This window comes from Lepidochelys kempii, chromosome 2 (genome assembly GCF_965140265.1).
Source record: "Lepidochelys kempii isolate rLepKem1 chromosome 2, rLepKem1.hap2, whole genome shotgun sequence".
In the NCBI taxonomy this organism is placed as follows: Eukaryota; Metazoa; Chordata; order Testudines; family Cheloniidae; genus Lepidochelys; species Lepidochelys kempii.
In genome coordinates this window covers 178423922-178451440 of record NC_133257.1, presented here as the reverse complement: position 1 = coordinate 178451440, position 27519 = coordinate 178423922, and the positions used below count along the sequence as shown (strand labels likewise).

The following is a 27519-nucleotide window of genomic DNA, read 5'->3' as shown; positions in this document are numbered from 1 at the left end:
TTTGGTGTGTGGTGTGTGATTGCTGGTGAGTATTTGCTTCAGGTTGCACTCTCACAGATCTTGGGAGACAGGCCAGTCCTTGCATACAGACAGCCCCCGAACCTGAAGCAAATACTCCCCAACAACCATGCACCACACAACAAAAACACTAACCCAGGAACCTATCCTTGCAACAAAGCCCATTGCCAACTGTCCACATGTCCCCTGAATAGATACCATCATAGGGCATAATCACATCAGCCACACTATCAGAGACCATCATGTGCCAGCAATGCCCCTCTGCCATTGGTCAAACCAGACAGTCTCTACGTAAAAGAATAAATGGACACAAATCAGATGTCAAGAATTATAACATTCAAAAACCAGTCGGAGAACACTTCAATCTCTCTGGTCACTCGATTACAGACCTAAAAGTAGCAATTCTTCAACAAAAAAACTTCAAAAACAGACTCCAACGAGAGACTGCTGAATTGGAAATAATTTGCAAACTGGACACCATTACGTTCGGCTTGAATAAAGACTGGGAGTGGATGTGTCATTACACAAAGTAAAATTATTTCCCCATGTTTATTCTCCCCTGCCCCCGCCCTACTGTTCCTCACACTTTCTTGTCAACTGCTGGAACTGGCCCATCTTGATTATCACTACAAAAGGTTTTTTTTCCTCTCCTGCTGGTAATAGCTCACCTTACCTGATCACTCTCCTTACAGTGTGCTTGGTAAAACCCATTGTTTCGTGTTCTCTGTGTATATAAAATCTCCCCACTGTATTTTCCACTGCATCCGATGAAGTGAGCTGTAGCTCACGAAAGCTTATGCTCGTATGAATTTGTTAGTCTCTTAAGGTCACAAGTACTCCTTTTCTTTTTGTGGATACAGACTAACACGGCTGCTACTCTGAAACCTGTGTTTATATTGAAAATTTAAGGACAGACATTGTTAATACAGATAATTTAATGCCTCTGTTAAGTGGCGTCATCTCCCTGCTTATGGTAATGAGAACGCATGGCCCTGTCCCAGTCCCACTGACTTAAAACACAACGCACCAGGTGCCGGATTTCTCCCCCGCTTTTTTTTTACCGTCGGCTGAGTGAGCAGGGAAACGTGTAGGAGGCGGCTCTTGTGCAAATGGAGCCCGCGGGCCTGGGCCAGGGATTACAGTGCTGGCTACGCTCGGGCACTTGGCGGCTTGTCTCACGGCCTCAGCTTTGGAGCCGCGTGGGCGCGCACGAGGCTCCGGGCTCGAGAACGTGACCCGCGGCCAGCGACCCGCATTGCGTTACCCCGAACCGCCCCCCGCGGCCGTTCAAACACGCAGGGTGGACAACGCCGCACGCGGCGCGAGGGCCTGCCCCGTACCCAGCGCCGCCGCCGTCTGCCGCCCGGGATGGGCGCCACAGGCCCGGGCCTGCAGCCAGAACCACGGCGGGAGGAGGAGCCGCTTTCCCTCCAGGGCGAATCCTCCTCGGGACCAGCAGCGACGACGCCGCCCCCCCGCCCGGAAACTCTCGGATAACCTTTCACCTCTCAAAGCGGAAGCTGCTAAAACCCTTCCCCGCGCCGTCGGCGCAGAAGCGGATTGGGCTCTCCACCCGGCCGGAAGTCACGCGTGAAATCTTCCGGTCGTGACGTTCAGGGGAGTCTCTCGCGTGGTATCGATCGTCTCCCGGCCGGCGGCGGGCAGAAGGCTTGCGCTCGTGAGCACCCCGCCCTCCCTGGGCGATACGCGCGTGCGCAGTGTGCGCCGTGTCCCCTGTGTGTGTGTGTGTGTGTGTGTCAGTCGCACAGCGCGGAGGCCTCTCGATCGCTGCCCGGCTGCGAGCGACGGAGGCAGCGGGATCGAGCCGCCGGGAGTGCGCGTGGCTGGGACACCTACGGCGCGACATTGACCCTCGGACTCAAGGAGGAGCCGGGGGTGGGGGGGCAGCGCGGCCCGCAGGCGCCGCCGGAGCGGCCGAGAGAGGCGAGCCGCCGCCGCCGCCGCCGGAGGAGGAGGAGGCGCGGGCCGGGATGGAGTGAGGAGGCCGCCGTGAGACTCTTCCGTGTTGCGGGGACAGTGGGAGGCCGGGCCCACGAGCCTCCGGGCTCGTTGGTGACTGAGACCCCCCCCCAGCCCCACCCCCCGCTGCTGCGGGGCGGCCCGAGCGCGGGGGTCGCGCGGCCCGATGTGAGGCGCGGCCGGGCGGGCGGCGCGGTCTGTGAGGCGGGCGGCGGGGCCGGGGTCTGTCTGTGCGCGGCGCGGTGTCTCCATGGCGCCGGCAGCGCCCTGAAGGCGGCGGCAGCGGGTTCGTAGGCCGCGTCCTAGTCCTCGGCCTTGAGTGATCTCGATGCCGAGCACCTCGGACGCGGCGCCAGCTGGAGGGAGCGGGGGAAGCCGGGGCTGGGGCGGCTCGGCAGCGGTGGAGGCGCCGGCGGACAAGAAGCGGCTGCATCACCGGAGACGGAAGCGCTTCGCGGCCCAGCCGCAGCCTCCCGCTCCGCCGCCGCCGGCTCCTCACCCGCTGCTGTTTCCGCTCCTGCAGCCGCCGCTCCTGCAGCCGCCGCTGCCGCCGCAGTCTCTGCTGTTCCTGGCGGCCACCAGCGCCTCCTCCTGCTGCGGGGACGGGGGGGAGCGGAAGCGGCCCCGGGGCAAGCGGCGCTCGGGGTCCCGGCACAAGCGGCGTCGGGGCCGCGGGGGAGGCGCAGGGGGCGGCGCCCAGGAGCCGGAGAAGCGGCGCGGTAGCGGGGGGCTGAGCACTCTGGTGGAGGAGTACGACGACGTGAGCTCTCAGTCCGAGGGGCTGGTGGGAAGCGGAGCGGCCGGACCAAGCGGGGCGGGGAGCGGCGGGGGAAGCCCGGCCTCCTCCTCCGGCGGAGGGAGCCAGCGGCCCCGGGGGGAGTCGGAGCGGAGCAGCCGGCCGCGCCGGGAACATCGCGGCAGCAGCGGCCGCTCCAGAGAGCGGCACCGGGAGCACCGCAGGCGGGGGGAGGAGAAGCAGCAGGAGGGGGCGGCGGTGGCCAGGGGGGGAGCCGAGGCCTCCTCTTCCTCCTCCAAGTCCCGCAGCCGCCACAATCAGACCGGGGGCCAGGACCGGGAGGGCCCCAAGAGCAGCAGTGGCGGCGGCAGCGACGGCCGCAGGAAGGGCCCGGCCGCCTCCCCCGGCACTGGCAGGAAGGAGCGGGAGGGCAAAGCGCACAAGAGCCGGACTAAAGCGGCCAAGGAGCCGCCCTCGGCCTACAAGGACCCGCCGAAGGCTTATCGGGAGGATAAGGCCGAGCCTAGGGCCTACAGGCGGCAACGTTCGTCCCCTAGCCCCGGCCGGGACGACAGCCCCCCGTCGCACAGGGCCTCCCAGAGCCAGAGAAGCCGCAAATCGCCCAGCCCCATCGGCGGGCGCTCCCCCCTCAGCCCCTACAGCCGCCGCCGATCCCCTAGCTACAGCCGGCACAGCTCGTACGAACGCGGTGGGGATGTGTCGCCCAGCCCCTACGGCAGCAGCTGGCGCCGCTCCCGGAGCCCCTACAGCCCCACTGTCAGGTGAGTTGATGTTGGAGGTATGATGCTGTGTGTATGTCTACAGAGAAGAGTGATGGGGGCGGGAGGGGGGTTGTATCCTAGGGGCGGGAGGGATGCTTTGGCCTGAATAACTTGGGTGGGGAAACGGGGAGATTTATATCTAATATAGAAAAAAAATCCGTGGCTTTGTTTTCTCCCATCCTATTGGGGAGAAGGCGGGGAAGAGACTATGATATACTAAAATCACCCTCCTGCCTTGCCCCCGGAGCAGGGAAGAGACCATAATGTAACAAAGTGGACCTGTCACTTCTACTCCTTTTTCTCTTGTAGAGAAGAGCGATTGTAAAGGTAAAATCTCCCATGTGTGGGGGGCATGGTTATAAACTTCCCATTATAATGTTATCTGGAGTGGGAAATCACCATCCACCACTGTGGGTGAGAACTCTGGGGTCTGTTAAATGTTGTAATCAGCAGATTTCCCTCATAAGCATCCTGTTCCTATCTAACCCCAGAGATAGATAAATGTTAAATTCTTTTATAGGTTAGTTCTTCTTTTAGCACTGAGTTAGTTAAAAATTAAATTGAATAAAGTATGGGTCATTTAGTGTTTGTACTTGTGTAATTTATTAGTGCAAGCCAATTGTTTTAGTAGAAAAAGAGGCAATATTAAATGCTGCAAAGGAATTATGCATATTTCACTAAGTGCTTATTTTTTTTTAAAAAATGATGCTTAGGTCCTTATCCTGCAAAGATTTACTATTGTGTTTAACTGCATGCACTGCAAGTAGTTCCACTGACATCACTGGGCACTTGTAGTGCAAAAAGTTACATGTGTGTATTTTGGCAGGGTCAGGGTCTTACTCTGCTTAATGTATATGCTAACTTGATGGCTAAGTTTTTTGGTTTTTGTGATGCAGAAAAAAATGCCTTCAGTAATGGCTGAGTATTGTCAAGTAGAGTTATCTACCTTTTGGATTTGTATTTATTAACAACTTGTTTTTAATTAACTGGATTTTTGTGAGGGCTATGTGTTTGGCCTGTGCATATTTCCAAAAAAAGAACTATATTTGTAATAAAAGAATCTTGTGATGGTCTTGGATCAATACTTTATGCACCGGTTTGTAACAACTTTAAGATAAATAAAGTTATTCAGGTTCTGAAAATATTTATATTTTTAAGTTTTACCACTCCATTGACAAGAATTCCGTCGACTCCATGAAAAACAATTTCATGCTTCCTCTGATGGTTCCGTGTCAGTTAACGCTTTGACCAGCACTCATTGAAAATGGTGCATGTTCTCTGAGCCATCCTGCCATTCTACTGAGGCTTGTCAGTAAAATCCACTTTCTGGATGGGCACTAAATTTTGAAGTGGTTGAGTAACACAATTTGTATCCTGTATTATGTTGGGAGATAAAAGAAAGATGTTTTTTAAAAATAAGATGTATTTGAAGTTGCAATTGTGAAACATCTTAGTAAACTTCAGAACATTTCAAAACAGGAAAAAGTATTTATAATCTGAACAAGAACAATCATTCAGATGAAAAGTAGTTGTCATTTAAGAGTGTTATAATTGGTTAAAGAAACGTTTTTTAAAATGGTCATGATTTAAGAAAACAATTGGATTTAGGAAATATTGATTGAATTAAGAATTACTGAGTTACAAGCTGATGTGTGCACTGAGTGGAATTCTTTGACAATATTCCTGTCATGAATTGCCATAGTATGCCACGGGGTTTTACCTAAGGAGTTGCCATATTTGATACAATTAGTAGTTCATCCCCTCCAGTGTTTTGTTTTAAAAAAAACCCAAACAGTTGCCAGTAAGAAACGCTTTAGAGGAAGGTGCATGAAACCTTGTAGTGGACAATTACAGAACAAAGTGGGCTTTTGGTTTGAAGTATGAGAGTTTCTATCCCTTAAATTAAAAAAATTATCTAATATAAATGTCTGAATTGCAAATCTGATGGCTTGTTTTCCAGAATTTCTCTGACTTTTTCTCCAGTTAATCTGTGATTTCTGTCCAATCTCTTACTATATACAGAGATACTTCTGTATTTACTAATTTCCCTAACAGATGTCGTCTTTCTGACTTGCTGGAGGAGTTGGGGAAGCCAATGGGAGACTGCATTTATAGAGACATTGAGGGAGGAAAGGATAGTCTTCTGATTAGGGTCGGACCTAGGAGATCTGGGTTAAATTCCATGTTCTGCAGTTGACCATGGCTTGGTCGTATATGCTCTTTTTGACTGTTTCTTGTCTGTAAAATGGGGATGATACTTCCCAAAGTGGATGTGAAGATAAATTCATTAATGCTTGTGCAGTGCTCAGATGCTATGATGATAAAGGGCCACAGAAGTTCTTGGGTATACTTGAGTCATCCTCAGCACCTGCTTGCTTTTCCATCAGCTCCTGTTTTAACTAAACCTCCCCAAAAGTATTAATTTTCCGTACTGGGGGTTCTTTGCCTTTAACACACAATAGGTCTGTAGCTTGAACTTTGTCTTCAATTCATCCCTCTCTAAAATGTCGCATATAGGGCATGTCTAAATCTTTCAATTTCTCCCTGCGCAGCATCTGTAATATCTGGCTTTTCCTTTTTGTCATCATTACTAAAACTCACATTCAGGCCTCCATTACTCATGTCTTAGCTATTGCTCCTCTCTGGCCTTGATATATCCTATTTTGCCCCATTTATATGCATTCAAAATGCTGCTCTAAACATCATTTTGTTTGCCTGTTGCTGGGGCAGAATATAGTGTATTTTCCATGCTTCTGTTCTTAAATCTATCTTTCATATTGAGGATTAATAATGGCCAACCTGGGAAGGCCTTTTCTCACACATGGAATAGAGGTTTCAGTTTGGGTCTTATCTAAACAAGAAAATTGAACCATTTTAACTTTGTTTAAGCCCCTGTGTACACATCTTTATTTTAGTTGGAGTGGCTTATTTCAATTTAATTTAAACTGATACCTAATCAGCTAAATGAAAATAAGCCTGGTTTAAACCAAAATAAGTGTCCATATAAACTTTTGTACCAGTGTAACTAAATCAGTTTAAAATTGCATATTCCTTGTGTAGACAGAGTCTAAAAGTTTTACGGTCTTGGCCAAGGGGATACGAGGCTTCTTAAGTTGGTTGCTGGAGCAGTTGGGCCAGCCAGTGGCAGAACAGGCCACAGTATTGATAGGGAGGTTTTAAGAGCTGTCTCATTGAGATGTTTCTAAAACAGCTATTATTTGGGGCCGGGCTTTTCAAAGGGGACTATGGGAGTTAACCACCCAAATCACCTTGAAAGATAGAAATTAAGATCGATCCACTCCAGTGCATTGTTACTTTTGAGAGTATACCTTGAATATGTATATCAGTTACCAGTCCATCCCACTCACAAATCTCTGGGAGTCTGGATATATAGTCTGTTCAGTGTCCAACTTGCTTTATGGGAAAAGGTATGAAGAGAAATTTCACTGTTTTGAAGGTATCCCTGGTGTGGGCATATCAGAAAATTCTGGGTGGTTTTCATCTGCCCCAATATAAATATTATGCACTAGTTTATATATTTTCATTTTATGGGGCATTTTTGGAATTATGTAAATAAAATTGAAGCTTATAATATGAATCTTGAATCAGTTAATGTTGTGCATTTCTTAGTCTGTTGCACAAATGAATGATGCTTTGCCACATAAGTTGGAAGGGTTTGCTGCATAGCTTGGGCCATAGTTGCATGGACAAGTGTAATGCTTTCATGAGGGCATCAGCTTCTTAGGGCATGTACGTTCTTGACCTGTACGATATAAAGCAGTGGTTCTCAAATTTCATTGTACTGTGACCCCCTTCTGACAACAAAAATTATTACATGACCCTAGGAGGGCAACTGAAGCCTGTGAGTGGGCCTGCTGCCCTGGGTGAGGGGCCTATAACCTGAGCTCCACTGTCCAGGGCTGAAACCAAAGCCTGAGCCCCGCCAAAGCCTGAGGGTTCGGCTTTGGCCCCCAGCACTTCTAACACCAGCTGTGGCGACCCCATTAAAACAGGGTCGTGACCCGCTTTGGGGTCCTGATACTCAGTTTGAGAACCGCTGGTATAAAGTCTTCATTCTGATCTCGTGTCTAGGTGTAATGGTGTTATGATAGTAAGCTCACCTTTCTCTGGCTTCTAGTCTGTTTCCTAATGGTAATGCCCTAGAACTGCAAAGAATGTGCTTGCAGTAAGGCTACATTGCTGTCTGACTGTAGCAATTTTGGTATCTAGGGACAGTGAAAATGAAGATAATGTGAATAAACTTTTACAGTGCTTTAGGTATTTTGCCTTCAAGGCTTGGAAAAAGGATTACGTACTTTTTCAGCTAGATGACTGAACTTCCCAGCCAAAAGCTTTATATAAAATATTGGGGATGGAGAAGAAACTTATGAGGACCAGGGACACAACAGCTCCAATGACTTCACTAGGGTATAACTTAAATATGCAGCAGCAGTGTGAAACTGACATGATACTTGTCTGCTCACAGAGTTCTGAATTGCAATTGTGAAATTGACTAGTATCTTGTCACTTTCAACCTGTTGCTGCTTGCAGGTGAGCTCTGAGCATCCACAGACATTGGATCAGTTTACCTATGGTTCACACCTGGAACTTCATCTTTGCAACCATAAGGGCTAGAAATTTAGTTTTCATTAAAAACCTTAAATTCTACAGATGCTGTTTAAGCTCCATCACTTGCCAGTGAAAACTTTCAACTCATTGCCAATGACTAGGTGAATTGATTTTTCAAGACCTGTTGTTCTTGGTCTGAATGAGATCAGTTTTAGTGTGTCTTTGCTGGGGTGGGAGACAAATGAACATCAGCTATTAAGATATTACTTGAAATAATTGGTAGTGTTGCTTATGTTTTTCTTTTGTCTATATTAACAGAGTTATTCTGTAGGAACTGATTGCATATTTAAGATAATAGAAGAATGAGGATATAAGGTATTTCTGTAGCAACTAGATTGAATTTTGAACAGTGTAGTACAAAAATATAAGTTATATTAACAAAACCATATTGTGACAAACTTTTCATATCTGTATTAGAGTATTTAAACTTTCTCTAGTAACTGATTCTGATGTGTTTTACAAAGCATGGAATTGTAAGACCAGATCAAATAGCTTCCCATGACTTCGCTCAGGTAATCCAGGTCATTGTAAACTGTGTGATCACACTTTCAACTCACATAATCTAATATGTGTATAATTATTTTATTTCACACTTAGGTACAGGTACTAATGTGTTTGAATATTTCATACAATTAAAATAAATGGATGTTTATATTGGGAATATTACATACAGGTGATTGCACCAGACCTTTGGTGTTGTACTGGCTATAGACAAAATTAAAGGAATGTGATTTTTTTTTTAGCCTAGATGTTTTTCTGTTTGAAGGATGGGGTATTCTAAAAATAATACTTGATATTAAAGTTCTCTTTAGAACTGAGCTTTCCTCAAAAAACTTAAAATTTAAAACTACAATTTTTTTAAGATAGGGAATGGAAGAGCTTTTAAAAGTTCTGAATGTTTGTTCTTTTACCTAATTTATATCTATCTGATGTATGTTAAGGACCTCTGTCATTGTGGTGTGAGTTCTGAATTCCGTATTTAAGATTTACATCGTTACTTGTAATGGACTTAGGTTTTTACCTCTCATTTGTTCAGTGGCTCTCTTTTTTTGTTCTTTTTCCTTATCTTTGCTTATTATGGGACGGATTTTTGCAAAGCAGTTAATTTTGCAAAGCATTCTGAAAACAGGCCTGAGGTCAGTCTAATCTCTGCTGGTAAATAATTCCATAAGCAAGGGTTCTCTAGTGAGGACACATTAGTTATAAAATTAAATTAAGGAAAAAAATAAAATTACGAAATTTCAAAGTTACCCAACATTCCTGATTTTTTTAGACTTGCTAATAACTTCAAAATATTGAAGGAATAGAATTTGAATATCTGAATAAAATTAAGACATGTGGCACTTACTCAAATAGCAGTACTAAACAGCTATTTTTTTGTATAGCTGATGCAATGCGAATGTAGACATTGAACTAAAAACTGGACTAAAGGAAAAACATGATTAATCGTGTATCACATGAGAGAAAATTTGTCCTATCATAGGCAAGGAGAATTAATCTTAAATTAGCTTATTAATGCACAGAGAGAATTTAGGCTAAAATTATAATTAACCAGAATGTCCTGTCACTGACGGTTCAAATTACTGAGTGATGATATGGGTATATAGTATCTTGGGAGACTTAAGGTAAAAGTCAATTGATTACATTTATAGATCTACCTTTTCAAATATTTTTAAAAGGACAGATAATTACATACACTGGAAGACCATGGTGCTTGTATGCTATTTGCTAGGGTTGAGCTGTAGATTCCATTTTAACCTGCTCCCCTTGTTTCAGTTACTGATAACTTTCTCAAACATATTCTTGTGATGATCTCTGAGGTATTACATCTTGGCCTAAAGATGAATATTTTATTAAGGAATTGGGAAAAATCAGTTCAGCTGTTTTTGAACTCTGCAAATATTGGGGGAAAAAATCCTGATGAAGTTCTGATTTAAAATGTTTGCTCTTGCGTAATTCAAACAGCTGAAAGTCAACACTTCAAACTTGGCTTTCTCTTGAATGTCTAATTAAAAGGAAAAACCATAAAGGTTTAAACAAAATCTTGTAAGTGTTTTAAAAGGTTATGAACAGCGAAAGCTAGCATTTTTTGCTTATGAGTTTTTAAATTTTTGTTTTTCTGACATGCTACTAGTCTGTGTTAACAATGGTGATATGCCTCTAAAGTACTTAATCCTCTTTTTAATAAAAGGGGGTGGGGATGGGAAAGTGTGATGCAACAAAGAACTCAAGTATTCCAATCAAGAAATTCACAAACTTAAGATTCCAGCTATAAAATTCTCACTCGGTACATACACGAGGTTATTTCTGCATAATGTGTTGCTGTTTTTTTTTTCATTCCATACCTTTAAAATATTTTATACAATGTAGCAATTAATGTTGCATTATAAACTAACTTATGGAGTTTTCTGACTTCAGTGTTCTTGATTATTCAAATGTTACATTAACTTTTTGCATTCTTAAATACACTAGGTGTTGATGCAACTTGTTTAATTAACACTGAAGGTATAACAGAACCCTTGAAGATCAGTTTCGTGGTAGTTTTGTGGCATGCATCTGACAAAATCCAGTGTCCAAAATAGTAGCTTGTTGTGAAAGTTTTTCAGTATTTAAGCAGAGATAAAGTGACAACCAGTCTGTTTTGAAAAATTTAAGAAGTTAAGCAAAAGTTGTTAAATCATGCTTAAAAATACAGTGCTTTACCCTATTTGCTAATCTGTGACAGCATTACCCAAAACCATGCTGGATTTGGTGGTTTTGGAGAAAGCCCTTTGCTGCTGTTCCTTTCGCTCTTGTCATTTATGCTATGTTTTGTGTCTTTCCCTTTTTCTGCTTTCTCTTTGTGTTTAGCAGCAGTACTATATATTTAACCTCTTTCAGAGAGAAATCAATATACCCTAGTTTCACTCCTAGTATGTTCTTCTGCAGCTGGCTCCAGAAAAACATGTAGTCAGGTGTCAAGAACTCCTATCTCGTTTGTCTGTTTCTCTCCATCTATAAAATAGTATTTGTGGTCCTTGTCTACTTCAGAAAGTGTTGTATGAATTTTTGTAGTGTTTTGAAAAGTATAGTGCTATATAAATGCTAAAAATTAGGTGTGAAGTGCTGCTGTGCTGTAGCAATGCAGCGTGCCCTTTGTTGGGTGCATCTGTGGAACAATTAATAAGTAAATATGACAAAGGTGCCTGTGTGTGTGGACAAACACCAAACAATGTCAGCTACTGGGCATAATCATGGAAAATTGAAACAGACTGATGGATATAAAGCTAGGATTTTTTAAAATTGTTTTCCATTCACAGTTCCCTCTTAAAAATCTAGCATTATGGCAACTCCATTCAGTTGAGGAGGACAGGATGTGGTACTTAAGTCTTGTACTGCCTCTACTCTCCCCAGACTGGGCCAAAGATGCTTTTTAAATTCTTCAATATTTAATGCAACAGATATTTAAAATATAGTTCCTTAGGTAAAATAAAAAATAAATGTAGAAATTTATGACTAAACACAAACCATCCAGGGCAAATATGTGTAAGATGGGGCAATATATAAGTGGCAGTAGTCTTTGAAGAACTGAGCAGACTTCTGATATAAGCACTGTTAAGAAGTCAGGTGCTTGTCCTGGTGTCCACTAACATTTAGAGTACACAACTGATATTTACCAGAAAGATTCTTTTAAAAGAAACACGTTATCTGGACATCATATGTTTTATAACTTTGTGACGTGATCTTTCTTTAAGCTAAGGTGTAGCCTCTGAATAATGTTAAAACCAGTTGGTATATGCTTGAGACAAATTCTTCCCTCAGTTGGGAAAATGGAGTTCTGTACACTAATCTGAGGGCAGAGTGTTGTTCCTGAAAGGTAACCTGTAAAGGGAAAAAATTGTGCTTGTGCCCTCTTTCTTTCCTTTGGGGTATTTTTCCTTTCCTACTTGTCTATTTTTCTTTTGTTAGGCATTCAGATCCAGTCTAGGCTGTTAGTTTGTTATGGCTAGTAAACTAAGGAAATGATGAAATTACCAGCCAAAAGAGTAGATAGAAGTTAAGTATTTGAAAGAGGAAGAGTATTTTAGTCAGACTGTTTAAAAACTGTTTTTGATTAGCACCAATGAAACCATCTTTCATTCTAGTGTAGGCAAGTTTCTAGAAGTACTCCAGGAAAACTGGAGAATGCAAGACTTGACACTTACATTTCCAAGGTCAAAAACAAGCAGGAAAAAGTGTGTGTGTGTGGGGGGATACAACAAAAACTTACAGGCATACATAATACCGGGGGGGAGAAACCACCAGTTCAGTATATCAAAATATTTTGCTGTCCATTTTGGTTCTGTCTTGCCTTTTATTAAAAGTAGAAAACATTCTCCTAAGGCACAGAAATGTAAGTGACTTTCCCAAGGTCAGCAACTAAATTATAGAGTAAGGAAAAGAACCCAAGTCTCCAGACTCCAAGCACTGTGTTTAGTTCACTAAACCACTGCTTCCATTAAAAGTTAGTTAGAAGTATTTTCCTTAAATTTTTTATGTGCCAGAGCTGCAACACACTTATCTGAAAAAGTGCATTTTACATAATTATTTCAGTGTCAATTGGAAATGCTGTAGAGTACAGTGATTTCCTCCTCTCCCCTTGCTCCCCCCCCCCCCCCCCCGTTTTCTTCCTTTCTGACCTCTTCTCATTCTGCCAGAGGGTTCTGTAAAACCAAACCTTCTGTCTGGCACAGAAGTGAATTATGTTAAATATACCTAGTTTCTGAGAAGTATCTTGGGGAAAAGATTTTGGTTGATTTGCTGTGTTTTGAACTGTTAAATTGTTCTGACATATCTAATGAAATATAGCTCCATATAGCCACTAGTTTCAGTTTTAGTTTATAGCATATCGCAGAAGTCCTACTTAATCTAAACGTGCTATCAGCCTGTTTATATCAGTGAAATCTTGATATTTCAATAGCAAGGGTTGAAAACCCCTACTTTTCTCATACAAGATTCATGTTTCTCTTTTGGAAATTAGCCAATACATATGTAATAGCATCTTCTCTATTTTAATACTATATAACACAAGATCAACTTATCTGAAGCACATATATGTATATGTATATAAATAAAATATATTATGTACAGTCAGAATCAAATTAGCTGGTACTTTTCAAACACATGAAACATTCCAAGAACATTCATGATATTTGTTTTCCTTGTTTTAGCTGCCAGTTCTTACATGTTGTCTGGTTATATTTGTTATGAGCTGAAGTGTACAGCACACTGAGAACTCTGATCCTTACTATTCTAGCATATTTTTTTTTAACCCAGATAAATGGACTCACTGAAATAACATTTTCTTCAGGAATGATCTAGTCAAGAAAAATAGAATTACAGTATAGTTCCACTAAACTGAAGTTAGAACAATTGTGGATATGGTGAATATATTTGGAGACAGATATGCATAGTGGAATAAAGTGGATGAAGAAACACTTTCATAAATTTTCATGGACTAGTAATAGGGTACTTTATTTATTTGTTACTCATAGCAGCCATTTTTTAACACCTGTGTTTAAATTGGCAATTTGTCTCTAGTAGTTTGCAACAAAAAACTAAATCAAAACTACTAGGCAAGTCAAACTATGGAATCTATTGAATGAGTAAAGTAAAAATGTATGTGAACTGGTATCTTTCTCAGTGGCTTCAAACAATTGCTGAGCTTTCTCTGTAACTACCAACATTCTCTCTCTTGGATATTTTTCCCTCCTGGGCACTTGCAAATGTGTGTCCTGTTCTGTTCTCTGCACATGTGCAGAAATCCAGATTAGTGACATTATTTTCTTCTCCCCTGCTGCTCTTCTTTTTCTGCAATGTAAATAAATAACATACTGTAGCGTGACAGCTTGTGAGTTATTACACATGCTTATGCTGAGTTGTAGGGGATATGCAGGGAGAATTATCTGTCTAAAAAAAAAAGTATAGACTGTCTTACAAAAATGCATTAATACAGCATTATGCTTATATCATTATGTCCTCAGAAATGAAAGTTGATTGCTGTCTTTCAGTCTGCTTCTTTGTGCGCAGCTCATCACAATAGTTTCTAACTATGTATTCAGTAGTATTTCTCAAATACAAGGTAATGATAAAAAGTTACTGCAACAATAGTTATACCAGACATTTTTATAAGGCAGCAAATTCACAAATTGAGGTTCCTACAGCAATATTACTTCATCTTCATAAATACTGCTTTCTCTTCCTCTTTTTCTTCTTTAGGTGTGTAACTTAATATTTCAGTTTGCTAAATATGTACTAGAAACATTAACAAGAGGTACAAAATTGCAGAATTATCGTTGCTGTAGTTCCATAACTTTTTTCCTAACTGTCAACAAAGCAATTTTTTATCCTCATGTTTATGTAGTTTTTTTAAAATAGTTGTATGTGTTGTTTAGTATCAAGTTATTTCTATCAACAAGCAAAGAACAGCTCTGACACTGAGGGAGGAAATGAACAGCTGATCAGAAGGCATGCAATGTCTTTTCTGACAAGTTTCAGAGTAGCAGCCGTGTTAGTCTGTATTCGCAAAAAGAAAAGTACTCCTTTTCTTTTTGCGAATGTCTTTTCTGTGTTTATATTTTTGTGATTTCCCAATGACTTTTTACAAAGGAGCTCTGCTAAAAAAGATTCATAATATAGTCTGAGGTCCTGTGTGGTTATGTCTGTGCCATTGATATTGTATTCAGGGATACAGTTCTTATTGTTTCTGAAAGTCTTTCCATATGGGTTTTATTTAGATGCATGTTCACCCTTTAAACATAGTAATGGCAATGATGGTGCTTGCGAAAGCTATTCTAGTAATAAGGAAGGCAGGTTATATAAAAGACATTCTTTATTTTTAAACCTAAATTGACCAAATCTTTACTATTTTGAAGCAGGAGATCAGCAAAATCCCGAAGCAGAAGCCCTTACTCATCAAGACGCTCAAGGTCTCGCAGCAGACACAGATTATCTAGGTCCAGAAGTCGTCACTCGAGTATTTCTCCTAGCACACTGACTCTGAAAAGTAGCCTGGCTGCTGAGTTGAACAAGAACAAAAAAGCAAGAGCTGCAGAGGCAGCCAAAGCCAATGCAAAAATTTCAAACACCTCTACGCCTACTAAGGGAAACACTGACACTGGTGTGAGTGCACCTCAAACAAACAATGTGAAAGATCTGAAGAAAATAAAAACTGAGCATACATCTTCTCCTACAAGTGGTTCAACTTTGAAAAATGACAAAGCAAAAGCAAAGGTCTCTGTTCAGGAGACAAAGGTGGAAAATAACTTGATTGTAGACAAAGTGGCTAAACAGAAAGCAGCAGCAGCAGCAGCAGCAGTAGTAGCAGTGAAAGAGAATAAATCGGCTGCCGTGAAGCAGCAACCAGTCACTGTAAAAGAGAAAAACAAACCACATACACCAAATGTAGGAGCCAAGGAGAAAGATAGAAATGTTGCACTACTAACCTCCACGCTGCCACCCTTGCCTTTCCCTCCCATGCTGCCTGAAGATACAGATACTGACAGGTGAGTATATACATTCATGTATATTTTTAAAGAAATAAAAACCTGCACAATTGCATAGGTCTGATCAAAGCTCCACTTTAGGCCAGTGGTTCTCAAAGCCAGTCCACCGCTTGTTCATGGAAAGCCCCTGGCGGGCCGGACCGCTTTGTTTACCTGCTGCGTCCACAGGTTCCGCCGATCGCGGCTCCCACTGGCTGCGGTTCGCCGCTCCGCGCCAATGGGGGCTGTGGGAAGCAGCGCGGGCCAAGGGACATGCTGGCTGCCCTTCTCTGGGAGGGAGTTTGGGGGCTGGGGGTGTGTGGGGAGGGGGGTGCAGGTTCTGGGAGGGAGTTTGGGGGCGGGAGGGGAGTGCAGGCTCTGGGAGGGGGGTTCAAGGGTGCGGCGCTTACCTGGGATCTAAGGTGAGGCAGGTTGGGGGCCTCTGTGCTGCTGCCCCCAAGCACCGCCCCCAGAACTTCTTACTGGCTGCAGGAGCGCTAGGGGTGGGGGGCAGCACATGGAGGCAGAGCCCCGCCCTGCTCTGGGGCTGCAGGGAGGGGCTGGCAGCCCTGGAGTGAACAGGCAGACGCCACTCAGCTCCACTGCACTGCCGGGGCCCCTGGGGGGCCAAGGGAGAGACCCGGTCCCAAAACTGCTGGAGTCCTGTGGGCCACACTGGGGAGGTTCGCAGGCCGCAGGTGGCCCGTGGGCTGGGAGTTTGAGACGCCTGCTTTAAGGGGTTAGCAACATTGTAAGCACTTGCAATGGTAATGAGCACTGGTTTTAGCAAGTAAAGCACCTAGCAGTTCATCTTTGAAGTGAATATGAACTAGGACAATATTTTATGTCCATAGTGAAGTATTTCTAGGTCCTAAAAACGTTATGGAACTTGGACCATATTAGACTTTTTTTTAGCTCCGAGATAGAAACCTTATCAGCATTAGAAAATTGTTAAATTGTAGCTTGTTGCACTTTTCCGCTGATTTCTGGGCAATATTAAGTCTAGAGAGCCTGTTACCAATACCACACTTTCATAGGCTATGTGATTAAAACGTTAGGGTTTTCAGCTGGCCCTTAGCTTATAAATGAAGATTTTAAGAAATTAGTGCCAAAAAAAAAAAAGTCAGCATGTGAAGGCATCCGTCTTAATATTCCCAGCGTTGAAGCTGCAGTGACAACATGATTTCAAGATTTCATGCAACTGTGCAAAGACACTGCTTTGCCCTCCCTGCTCTAGTGGTTTAAGGCCCGTCAGGGCTTCCAACCCGGGCCACAGGATTGCCAGCCCCGTGGCACAGCGGGGCCTGCCCTTGCCCCGCACTGCTCCCGGAAGCAGCTGGCAGCATGTCCCTGGGGCCCCTGGGGGAGGGTAGTCAGAGGGCTCCGTGTGTTGCCCTCGCCTGCAGGCATGTCCCCTGCAGCTCACGTTGGCCAGGAACGGGGAACCGTGGCCAATGGGAGCTTTGAGGGTGGTACCCATGGCGAGGGCAGCGTGCGCCTGCCCCACCTCACCTCTGGGAGCCATTGCCGGACATGCTGGCCACTTCTGGGAGCAGTGTGGGGCCAGGGCAGTCAGGGAGCCCTCTGCGTGCTGTTGCCACCCCGGAGCCACTTGAAGTAAGCTGGGCTGGAGCCTGGTTCCCTGAACCCTTCCTGCACCCCACACCCTGCCCTGAGCCCCTCCTGCACCCCACACCCCTCCTGCACCCCAATCCCCTGCCCCAGCCCTACATTCATGGCCCTGCATACAATTTCCCCACCCAGATGTGGCCGTCAGGCCAAAAAGTTTGCCCACCCCTGCACTGGAGAGAAGCACAAAATTTATGTAGCATTGCTAAGTTTGAAAGATTACAGTGTTTACACTTGTTTGGCCTGCTTTCCTTTGTCATTTTAAACTGTGTAGTAGCAGCCCATGTGTCTTACCTGTAAATAAAAGTTGCTAGGAATTCAGACTTAAATGTTTCTCTTTATTAAATTGCTGGATAAATATAAAAAACACAGGGTGTAATGTGTTAAAGTACAAAGATTGTCAAAGAAATACAATTGAAGTATCTGACAAACTTCCTGTGTTGTAGGAAAGAAATCGCTGCTTTTCCTCAGAAGTGCCAGCAGAATTCAGTCCATTCCTCCAAAAACGGTGGATTTGTCTAGTGAACATAGGAATGCATGCACGGCTCAATCATACTCCCTTTAAAGATAGTGGCAAAACTGCCTTTTTGTTTTTATGAGAACAAGACTCTGGTCACAAATATCTACTGTAAATTATCTGGTTTAGAGCAGAGAGAATGGCAAAAAATTAACCCTTAAAGGGCTTGGACTGTTGAGCAGCATTTATTTATTAGGCTGTGAAAAAATAAATTGCTTCCTGATCCTGTTCCTGATGAACAGCTTCTGCCTGAAATAGAATGCTTAATATGCATTGTAATTTATCCTAGCCAGTTTAACTTCAGATTATATTTTTATTCAGAAATAGTTGTTACCAATTTGAAAATTAGGGAGGGCCATGTGTGCACAATATATTGGAAACTGGGTTTTAGAAATTAGTTCTACCAATTTATTTTATCTTTGTAAATTAATAACATTCTAGTAGATAGGCAAATATTGTACGGTTTGGACTACATTACCAATCTGAAAATGATTATATCACATTGTAACAAGATGGTTGGAGATCTTATTGAAACTCAAAGAAAAAATACCCTGACTTGCACTTCTAATAGTCTAAGAGGAAATATTTCTAAGTCCAAATATTTTAAAGGACACTGTCAATTCAAAATCAAAAGTTTTTGTTTTTTGAAAAAAGCTTTGGCTCCCTTTAGCAAAGTTGTGGCTTTTATAATAACATTTTTCAGTTTAAACATGTTCTCTTCCCTGTTGTGGGAAAGACAAACTGGAAATTGACTATATACAAATTGACTATATACAAAACGCTGTCTAATATGTCTTAGTCTTCCATTTACAGTAATATGAGATGTTACCCACTATCTACTTGTAACACATTCAGATAGCCATATGATCTCTTAAAAAGTTGGTATTCTGATGGCTCAAATAGTAACTAATACTCTGCAGCAATGTTAGAATTAAATTATACAAGTAGCTTATTTTTGGGTGGAACGTACATAAACATTATATAATATTTGTAAGTACATGGGAAGGGAAGGAACCTCCTGGGTTGTAAAGTCCAGCCTCCTGCTGTTGCAAGCAACCACGTCATATAATCAATTTCATGAACTTACCAAGCTCCGTTTTAAAACCAGTTAGGTTTTTTATCTGCACTACTGTTATGGGGAGGCAATTCCAGAGCCTGATGCCTCTGCTGGCTAGAAACCTTCTTTCCAGTGTTCTGTTCTCACTTTCCATAAAATAAGGCAGTGCACTTAATTTCAAAATTGCTGTTTTTAGAAAAGTGTCTGATTCAAACTACTATGGGACTGATGGGGATGGGCAAACAGACTATTTTGATCCAGTAACGTTCTCAGGATAAGTATTACATCCCTCTAGATTTAGAAGCAAAGGAGCAGAAGGAACTCAGGGGAAGTATGAAAAGACATAAGTGGATGACAGGGAATATGATTGAAAGTTCTATATTAGACTATTCATATTATTTTAGACCAATTTTGGCTTCAAACTACTATCAGTGCAGTTTGAAAACTTTGAAGAATGGTGAGGCCTCAAGATGTGTATTAAATCAATGTCAGAATAATTATTTATAGACCAGTTTCGCCAATGAAATAATATTATAGTATCTGAAAAGTTCCACTGTGAGGGTGGGAAAAAGTCATCATAGTACTGTATTTTTGAGAGCTTTATTTTTTAAGCTAGTGAATAGCAGAGAGCCAAACGGTGACAGTCATATGGAGCAACAAGATGTGTGAGGCAATGTGGGACAAGGAGTTAGACTCCCTTCCTCCATGTATGTGCTCATATGCTTCTTGTGCCTCAGATTTTTTTTAATGGAATTAAAAGAAGAAAAGAGATTTTGCTCTTCTAACTGTGTCTTTCAAAACACTGTTGTAAGATGAATAAGTATTATCCTCTCTTCACAGATGGTAAAATAGTAAAAGGGTCAGGCTAATTGAATTGCATGAGCTCACAAGTGAAGTGTGTGGTAGAGACTTAATCCAGGTTTCCTGACTACCTGTCCTGGCCACTAATGCACATTGTCATGACTAACTTTAACATTCACCAGGAAATAACTAAAAATATTCTTGATCTTAGTTCTCAGATCTGTAATTCTTAGATCACGCTGTTCAGTAGCCACATGTAAAACATAATCAAATGTCCTATGGGCTGTAAAAGCAGAGACTGCTGCAAAAGCAGACTATATGAAATAGTCACTTGTAGTGAATTCTACTGAGCTCTCACCCCCATTAGGTTTCCAGCCATGAAACGGAAAAGAATTTTAGTCCATTTTAGTTGTTTTCTGTTTATCTTTATAGTTTGCGAGGGAATCTTTCAGTGAAGGCAGTTAAAAAGGAAGTGGAGAAGAAACTCCGCCATCTGCTTGCAGACTTGCCGCTTCCACCAGAGTTGCCTGGAGGAGATGATTTATCCAAAAGTCCTGAAGAAAAGAAACCAGCAGTTCAGTCACACAGCAAAAGGAGGCCTAAGTACGTTTACTACTTTTTAAAAAAACCCAGTAACTGCATGTAAGAGAAAATGATATACAAGTTTCTTCAAAATATAAAGATTTGAAATATATATAATTTCCCTGGCTTTTTATAAATACTGGAAATAGGTTAATGCCTGCAGCAAATCTTGAATCAGCATATGTCGATTTACTGCCACTTTGTGCTATTTAAGCCTATTTTTCAACCATTAAATGGCTCAGAATGTTTTATTTCTGAGAGTCTTCTAGAGAGGCAAGGCGGTCCCTAAGTGCACTGGCACCATTTGAGAAGATGGAATTTTGTACTCCTGCTCACCATTTTCCTATTTGCCTCATTTGCACTAAGTTTCTCTGAACCCTATTCCCTTATTTATACCATCCTTCTGTCCTGCTGTGTGCAGTAATGATGAGGGGCCAAATGAGCAGAAACTGCAGACAAAAATAAGTGGTTTGGGATAGGTTTGTTGGTGAGTAATCGTGAAGGTCCTCTTTAGATGCAGAACTGAAAGTGCCCACTCAACCCATGTTTAAGACTGTTCCTTGGTTTTATATCCTCTTGGTTGTATACCCTCCCTTAAAGCACCACATTAAAAACTTTCCCTTGAAATTCATTGTTGTGTAAACTGTCCAGAAAGTGATTAATATGTAAGACTAGATGCTGTTCCTTTCTTTGCCCCCATTCATCCTTTCCCAATGAGGTTGCTTCATCCGTAACACTTTGAAGAAGGTAGATATTGAATGAGATATCTTCTCTGATAGTTAAATGTACTAACTATTGCGTAGGCATCTTTTAATAGATTAGTGAAGTGGGTGTGTATTGTTTTGGATGGACAGATGCAGAAACTGTTAAATAAAATATGTCTCAAAATGTCTCTTTCCTGAGACAAAATAATTTTGCTTTTTTTATAAATTTCAGTGGAGCCCATTTTTAAACAAACTTATTCCTTTGTGGTGTTTTCAGTGAGAATAATGCAGTTTTGTGCTAGGGCAGGAGATATGCAAAGCAATGGAATGGAAAGAGACTGCAAATGAAACTGAAACTAACTCTTCTGTTTTCTTTGTCCAAGCTGAGAGGAATTAAAAGAACATAAATGTTGAAAGTTGAATTCATTCAGTTCTTATGGATCTTTTTCCAAGAAGTTAGTAATATGAAAAAGGTTGCTTTTTACAGATAACTTATTTCTGAACATTTTTATGGATGTATTCTTAGAGCTAATTTTTATTTAATAGAATATGTGGACCACGCCATGGTGAAACAAAGGAAAAAGACATTGACTGGGGGAAACGCTGCGTGGATAAATTTGATATAATTGGCATTATTGGAGAAGGCACTTATGGGCAAGTTTACAAAGCCAGGGATAAGGATACGGGTAAGATCTAAAAATATATAATGAATGAGTGCTGTTAACTACAGAATTACATGATTACATAGATTTAATTTGGTATATTTTGTAAAATGCTTATGCTTTTCTGCCCTTCTCATCTTGGAAAATTCTTCAGAATTGTGTTGGGTTTTGATCCTGGTAGTTCTCCGTAGTAGTAGTAGTTTCCCTATGCTGCTTAACATCATGTAACTGCAGGTTATTGCTAGAAGCATAGGTTGTAGGTATTTTTGGCCAATTTCCTACTTCAGCTTTCGTGCCTTGAAGATGGTAAAAGAGAGAGGCACAGCAGTAATGCTTGTAGGAACTGTTGATGAAAGAAGCTGTTGAACAAAGGGTATATTCTGGAACTTCGCAGTTTCTCCTCCTTGCACCTTCATAGCTACTACCTGAAATAATATAAAGGGGGAAGGCCTCCTGTACAATGACACCCTGAAATGTGATCTCTAAGGTTGCTTTTCCTATAGTATGTCAGATAATTCTCATTTATGGTGTAATAGTTTAATTAAAAGCTGAAATAGGCAGTTACAAGTTTTGCAATATCTGTTTATTTTATGGCTTTCTCAGAACACCAACAATGGGGTATCAAAGAACGTTTTGGTCAGCACCTTACAATAAGCAGTATTTTGAGATTAAGTTTCCTGATGTATATTTTATTTTCTTGTTTGCTTGATCATCTCACTTTATATTAGTATTCTTTGCTACATTACAAATGTGCTAGATGTATTGCTTATCATAAGGAAAAAAGATGCAAGAAAGAACCGACCTCAGGTGTCCAGTAATATGAAGTCTGCAGCATACGTAGGCCTTTAAATGTAGAGATGCTGTTGACTCTCGCTCTTGTGTGTAGGCGTAGTGATTGGAAACCCAAGGAGGCAGATCAGATTGCAGATGAGGAAGAAGGCTATTTAGTAGTTGTGAGAAAGTTGTCTTATAGTTTCACTTCTGCAAAAGATTTGGTGTCTGAGCTGTGAGTGTTTTTCTTAACATGGACCTGAATTTACTTTTTTTTTTTTTTTTTTTAGTGCAGGTGCACATACGGGAACATGAATGATTGACATCTTTTTTTAAATATTGTAATTCAAAAGATATATTGAGTGACAGAAAAATCTGAAATTCATTTGTTTGAGTGCTGTCCTTCATGTTTTTAATATTTAAACCTTCTCTTAGGAGAAATGGTGGCACTAAAGAAAGTACGTCTGGATAATGAAAAGGAAGGTTTTCCAATTACAGCTATTCGGGAGATTAAGATTCTTCGACAGCTTAACCACCAAAGCATAATCAACATGAAGGAAATAGTGACAGATAAGGAGGATGCTTTGGACTTCAAGAAGGACAAAGGTATGTACACACGCACAGGGCAACTACTTCTCTGCAGTCCCATTCTTAAAGCAAATATTAATTCAGTATCTGCAAGTGGAGCTTTTACTTAAAAACTGCCTTTATAGATAGTAACCTTTCAGCAACGTTACTTGTTCTCTGTACAAGCCCTTTATTTAACAAACACAGAAATACCATTGCTTTTTGGAGTATTATAAACTGTCTCAGAACAGAATAAATGTAACTTTATTTTACACTATTGGAGCAGATGTGAAGATGCTTGTTATATGTAGATTGACAAGACAGACAATGGGAAGCTGTCACTTTGGAGTCCAGTTTAGATTCCACTCTGCTCTCCTTGTTTCCTCCTGCCTCACTGGAATACTGCATCCTCATTCCATTAGGGAAAACTTTTTCCTTACCGGCCTAGGTTATTTTTGGCTTGTGATTTCATTTTTTGGAATTGATATGAGTGCAGATGACAGAAGGAAGCAAAAGGGCAAAATGATGTATAAATTGGCCTTCTTTGAAGGCCAAAGGACAGATGGATTTATTAGTAAGATAGATGGATTTGTTCTTGAATGTCAGAGGCCTACAAACTTTTATATTCTCTGTTCGCTTTTCTTGAGCTACAGCAACTTTCAAAGCAGAGAGCAGTAAGGCTAAGGTAGGGAAATTTGAACAGGGCTGTTGTGCTTTTCGCAAGTGTAAATCTGACAATAGAGCTGGTCATTCCATTTTTGGAGCTATCTTTCATGCAGTAATCTACCAGACTGTTCTCAAGCCAGTAATCCCTGGCTTGTTTGGGTCTCCAAGCAATAGGTGTCTTTCTGTTTAAAATTTTTGGCTGAGAAAATGTCATTTTAGGAAATTTGGGTCAGAGTGGATTTGATTTAAATCATTTGTCAGGAAGACTCGATTTAATCATGGTTTTCTGTAGAAAAGTGCATTCTTGTTATAATCTTAATAGATATTCTTCACAACTCAGAGATAAATGTAGGTTTCATTTTTAGAAGTGATTAAAAGATTATACATTTTTAAAGAGTGATTTATTTTGAACATTTTTCAGATTAGTTTTACAGTTATATCAGAAAATGAATGCTTGTTTGGTTATTTCATTTACCAAAGGTAACTGAAGCAGATATTTATGAAGACATTGGGAGGTGAACTATCTCCAATTCAACAGGTTAATCATTAATATTTGGAAGATTTTCTTTCCATGCTGTATTAGGAGGAGAACATCACCAGACAGACATTTAAATTGTTTTATTTAACTAAAACAACAACGTTAAGTATTCTGGATTTTTTTCTTCAACAGCAAACATATAATATTTTAACAAAACAAGCATATGTCCCTCCCTTCTCACATTTATCTCCAGACTTCTTCTCCTATTCCACCCCAACAATCTTCTATTCATTGAACTTTTTGAAACTTTGCACTTTTAGAGAGAGGTAAGGGATTGACTCTGTATACACAGATTTGCAGAGGAACAATAGAATTGAGGTCTGTTATTTCTCACCTCTATATATTTATTTTGTTAACAAGCATGTTACCTCTGGAGACACACATCCACAGTCTGAGAACTGCAAAACTAAGCATCTCTGATGGTATCTTCTAGACTGAGCACTGAGTCCCATTGGGTAGATAGAAAGATTAACCTAAATAATCTATACTGAAGCCTGTGGGAACCCCATAAGACTGGGTCCCTAATCCATGAAGTACTGGAACTCATTTACAAAACTTTTCTTAAACATTACATGAATATATTGTCTCATATTACAGAATTAGAATTTACAATCCTTATTCCATGATGAGATATCTTTGAGCTATATAATATATCTTTATCTTTAGATTTTCCTCAAAAAGCATTGTATCAAAAAATTTGATTTGAATAAAAGAAATCATTGATTTTTATCCACACTGATTTGGGTACCTATGAAATTGTTTTCTTCTCCCTAAGTCTTAATGGGGAATGTTAAATAGATCCAGTCTGTTCTGTGCTAATTGAGCCAGGCCCCATAAAGGAGAATTTTCTTACCACCAATTCTTTGCTGTCCTAGATTCCACTGGCGTAGACTCATCTCTGTTGATTAGTTAGGAATCTATAGAGGAGGAGCTACTTTTCTGTTCTGTGCCAGTAGACTCCTGAACCCAGAGAAGAAATTGGTCATAAGAAAAGTTCCCTTTTTATATAGTTCTTGAATATCAAAGAATCCCAGGGGCCTCTAAAATCTAAATCAGTGAACATATAGTCATTTCATCCATCATCAAAATGCAGTCTCCTTTGAAAGGAGTGTGGAAGTTGTTTAGTACAGTGCAGCAGCATTGCATAACAGATGAGATAGGAAAAGATGAATATGTTATACATCCAGTTGACACATCGAGTAACGTTTTGTTTAGACAGAAAGTAGTAGCATGAATTTGGTTACGGTGCCAAGGTTAAAATCCCTACTCTTGCGAGAAGCCCTCTAGGGGCAGTAATAACCCAAGACACTGTTTTTTGTGTGTCACCCAAAAGAGAATACTTCCACCAGGGTTCAGTCGTGTCTGTGATAGTGAAGGGCGTGCCCCGGACACATGCCATTTTTAGCAGGTAACTTAGATTTTCCATGGTTTTTTTTTCTATTCAGTTGTTAATCAGACTGATCCCTACTTAGCTCATGAAAACAGGTGTTTGGGTGATCATTCAGCCTACTGTGCCTTGCACTATTGTGACCGTCTTATTGCTGAAAGCATCTTTTTCTTCTCTCTTCTGTCACTCACGTGTGCCACATCTAAAATTAGATTGTAAGCTCTTTAGGACAGAGACGGTTTCTTTCTGTAAAGTGCCTAGCACATGTTTTGGTACTATCAAATTAATCCTTTTTTTGGGCTGAGCTTGTATTTGTGGTACTGATTCCAGTTTGTATTTGGTATTTATAACAAAGAGAACTGTTCATCTGTTAAAATACTAATGTGAATTTGGACAGTTTTCCAATACTGCATTTCTGTGAAGTAGCTTGAGCAGAATTAGTCTGACAACCACCTTTTCATAAACAGACAGTATTGGCAAAAGGGTATACAAGACTCTCTTACTGTTGCAGGCTGTGAGAGAAGAGGTTGCAGTCAGAAATTTGCTTTTTGGGTTACTGCTTCGCTCTATTTCCCCATGGATTATAGTTTATGAGATGAACTTTATTGGTGAGAAGTTGTAACCAAATCACAGTCCTGACTGAGCATGGAGCTAGAACAAGTACATTCTTACAGTTTGTGATAGTGTACTGTGAAAACTGATTTTAAACTTGGATTCTTAAATTAAAAAATAACCATTGTTAAGAATTACTTTAAATTATGTATCCTGTTCAAGATATACAGCATAGAAGTCCCTGCAGTGAAGAGACAGTTGAATTTGCTTTTCCAGTAATAGACTTACTATCTTGATCTTCTAAAAATGCTTTGGGTTAAAGTTTGATTTAAAAAAAAAATTAAAAAGAATAACCTAATGCTTAAAACTAACATGTAAAAGAGTGAGGCACATGCAGATGTTTTCGGATGCTGTTATACCCTCTGGTTTTAGTTTGCAGGTTTGGTTTTGAATGTGTTAGTGTGTCAAACTAGTGAAAATGCCAAACTATAGACCACTTCTTGGTAAAACTGAATCTTTGTTTTTAAGAATAGGTAATTCTGTTTTGATGGGAATATAAGAATTATTTTTATATATGTATTCATCTGTCTCTTTAGATCAAAAATTAACTCCACCTACTTGACATTTAAAGATTGCATATGTATGAGTAGCCCCATTTTAGACAGCATAGCCAAGAACATAGATTTGGCTGATTCTTTCTGAAAGGCTGTATGCTGAAGTGGGTGAGAGTTGCGTCAGCTATATCAAAGATCAGAGTTCTGTTTCCTCCTTGTGTGACCTGACAGTGGAGCATGAGGCCTTGCTCAATAATGATTGTGAAGGGCACCAAATTATTAACAGCAATTTAGAAGAAATCTAAAACTCATTGCTTCCTGGTTCCCAGCCCAGGTCACACTCCTCTCCCCACCCCGGCAATTGAGTGTTCAGATATAGGGAGGAGAAATAGGAGGATACATTTTGTGTGTCTTGTCAGGAGTTACAGGTCTATGTGGCATGCTGAAAGAAAATAGTGAGTTGATGCATGTGCGTTGCTAATGGAATGTTAAAGAATTTTAATAGTAGGCTTTCAGCAAGTTGTACTGTGCAAAACACAGATGGAACAGGATCATTTCAGATCTTTTAAGTGGGCCAAATCCAAATGGATTTTCATGGGAACAGCAAAAGGCACCTCACTTACCCCAGGGCTGCCCTCTTGCCAAAATTCCAAGTGCTGTTGCAAATCATTGAGTTACTGGAGCTCTTAAAAAAATTCAAATGTGTAATGGAAAATATTAGGCAATCTTAATATACGGGTTGTTACTGCCCCACCTATAAAACACATCCTGTTATCTAAATAAAGCAGGTCACAAATATAAAGCTGAAAATACTTCACATTGACTGTGTGGGCCCTTGTGACAGACACCATGACCAGCTCTCATCTTTGTTTTTTTGGCTTCTCT

At 41.2% G+C, this 27519-nt stretch overlaps 1 protein-coding gene across 2 annotated transcripts in view; it reads left to right on the top strand.

Moving 5' to 3' along the window:
• The first annotated feature begins 1724 nt into the window (after positions 1-1724).
• Positions 1725-27519, top strand: part of CDK13 (cyclin dependent kinase 13) — a 59778-nt gene continuing 33983 nt past the window's right edge. For both annotated transcript variants that reach the window (XM_073332845.1, XM_073332844.1), the window contains exons 1-5: positions 1725-3516; positions 15042-15668; positions 20084-20254; positions 21484-21623; positions 22806-22976. In XM_073332845.1, the coding sequence (XP_073188946.1) occupies positions 2327-3516; positions 15042-15668; positions 20084-20254; positions 21484-21623; positions 22806-22976 (2299 nt within the window). In that variant the 5' untranslated portion in view covers positions 1725-2326. The remainder of the gene's footprint in view (positions 3517-15041; positions 15669-20083; positions 20255-21483; positions 21624-22805; positions 22977-27519) is intronic.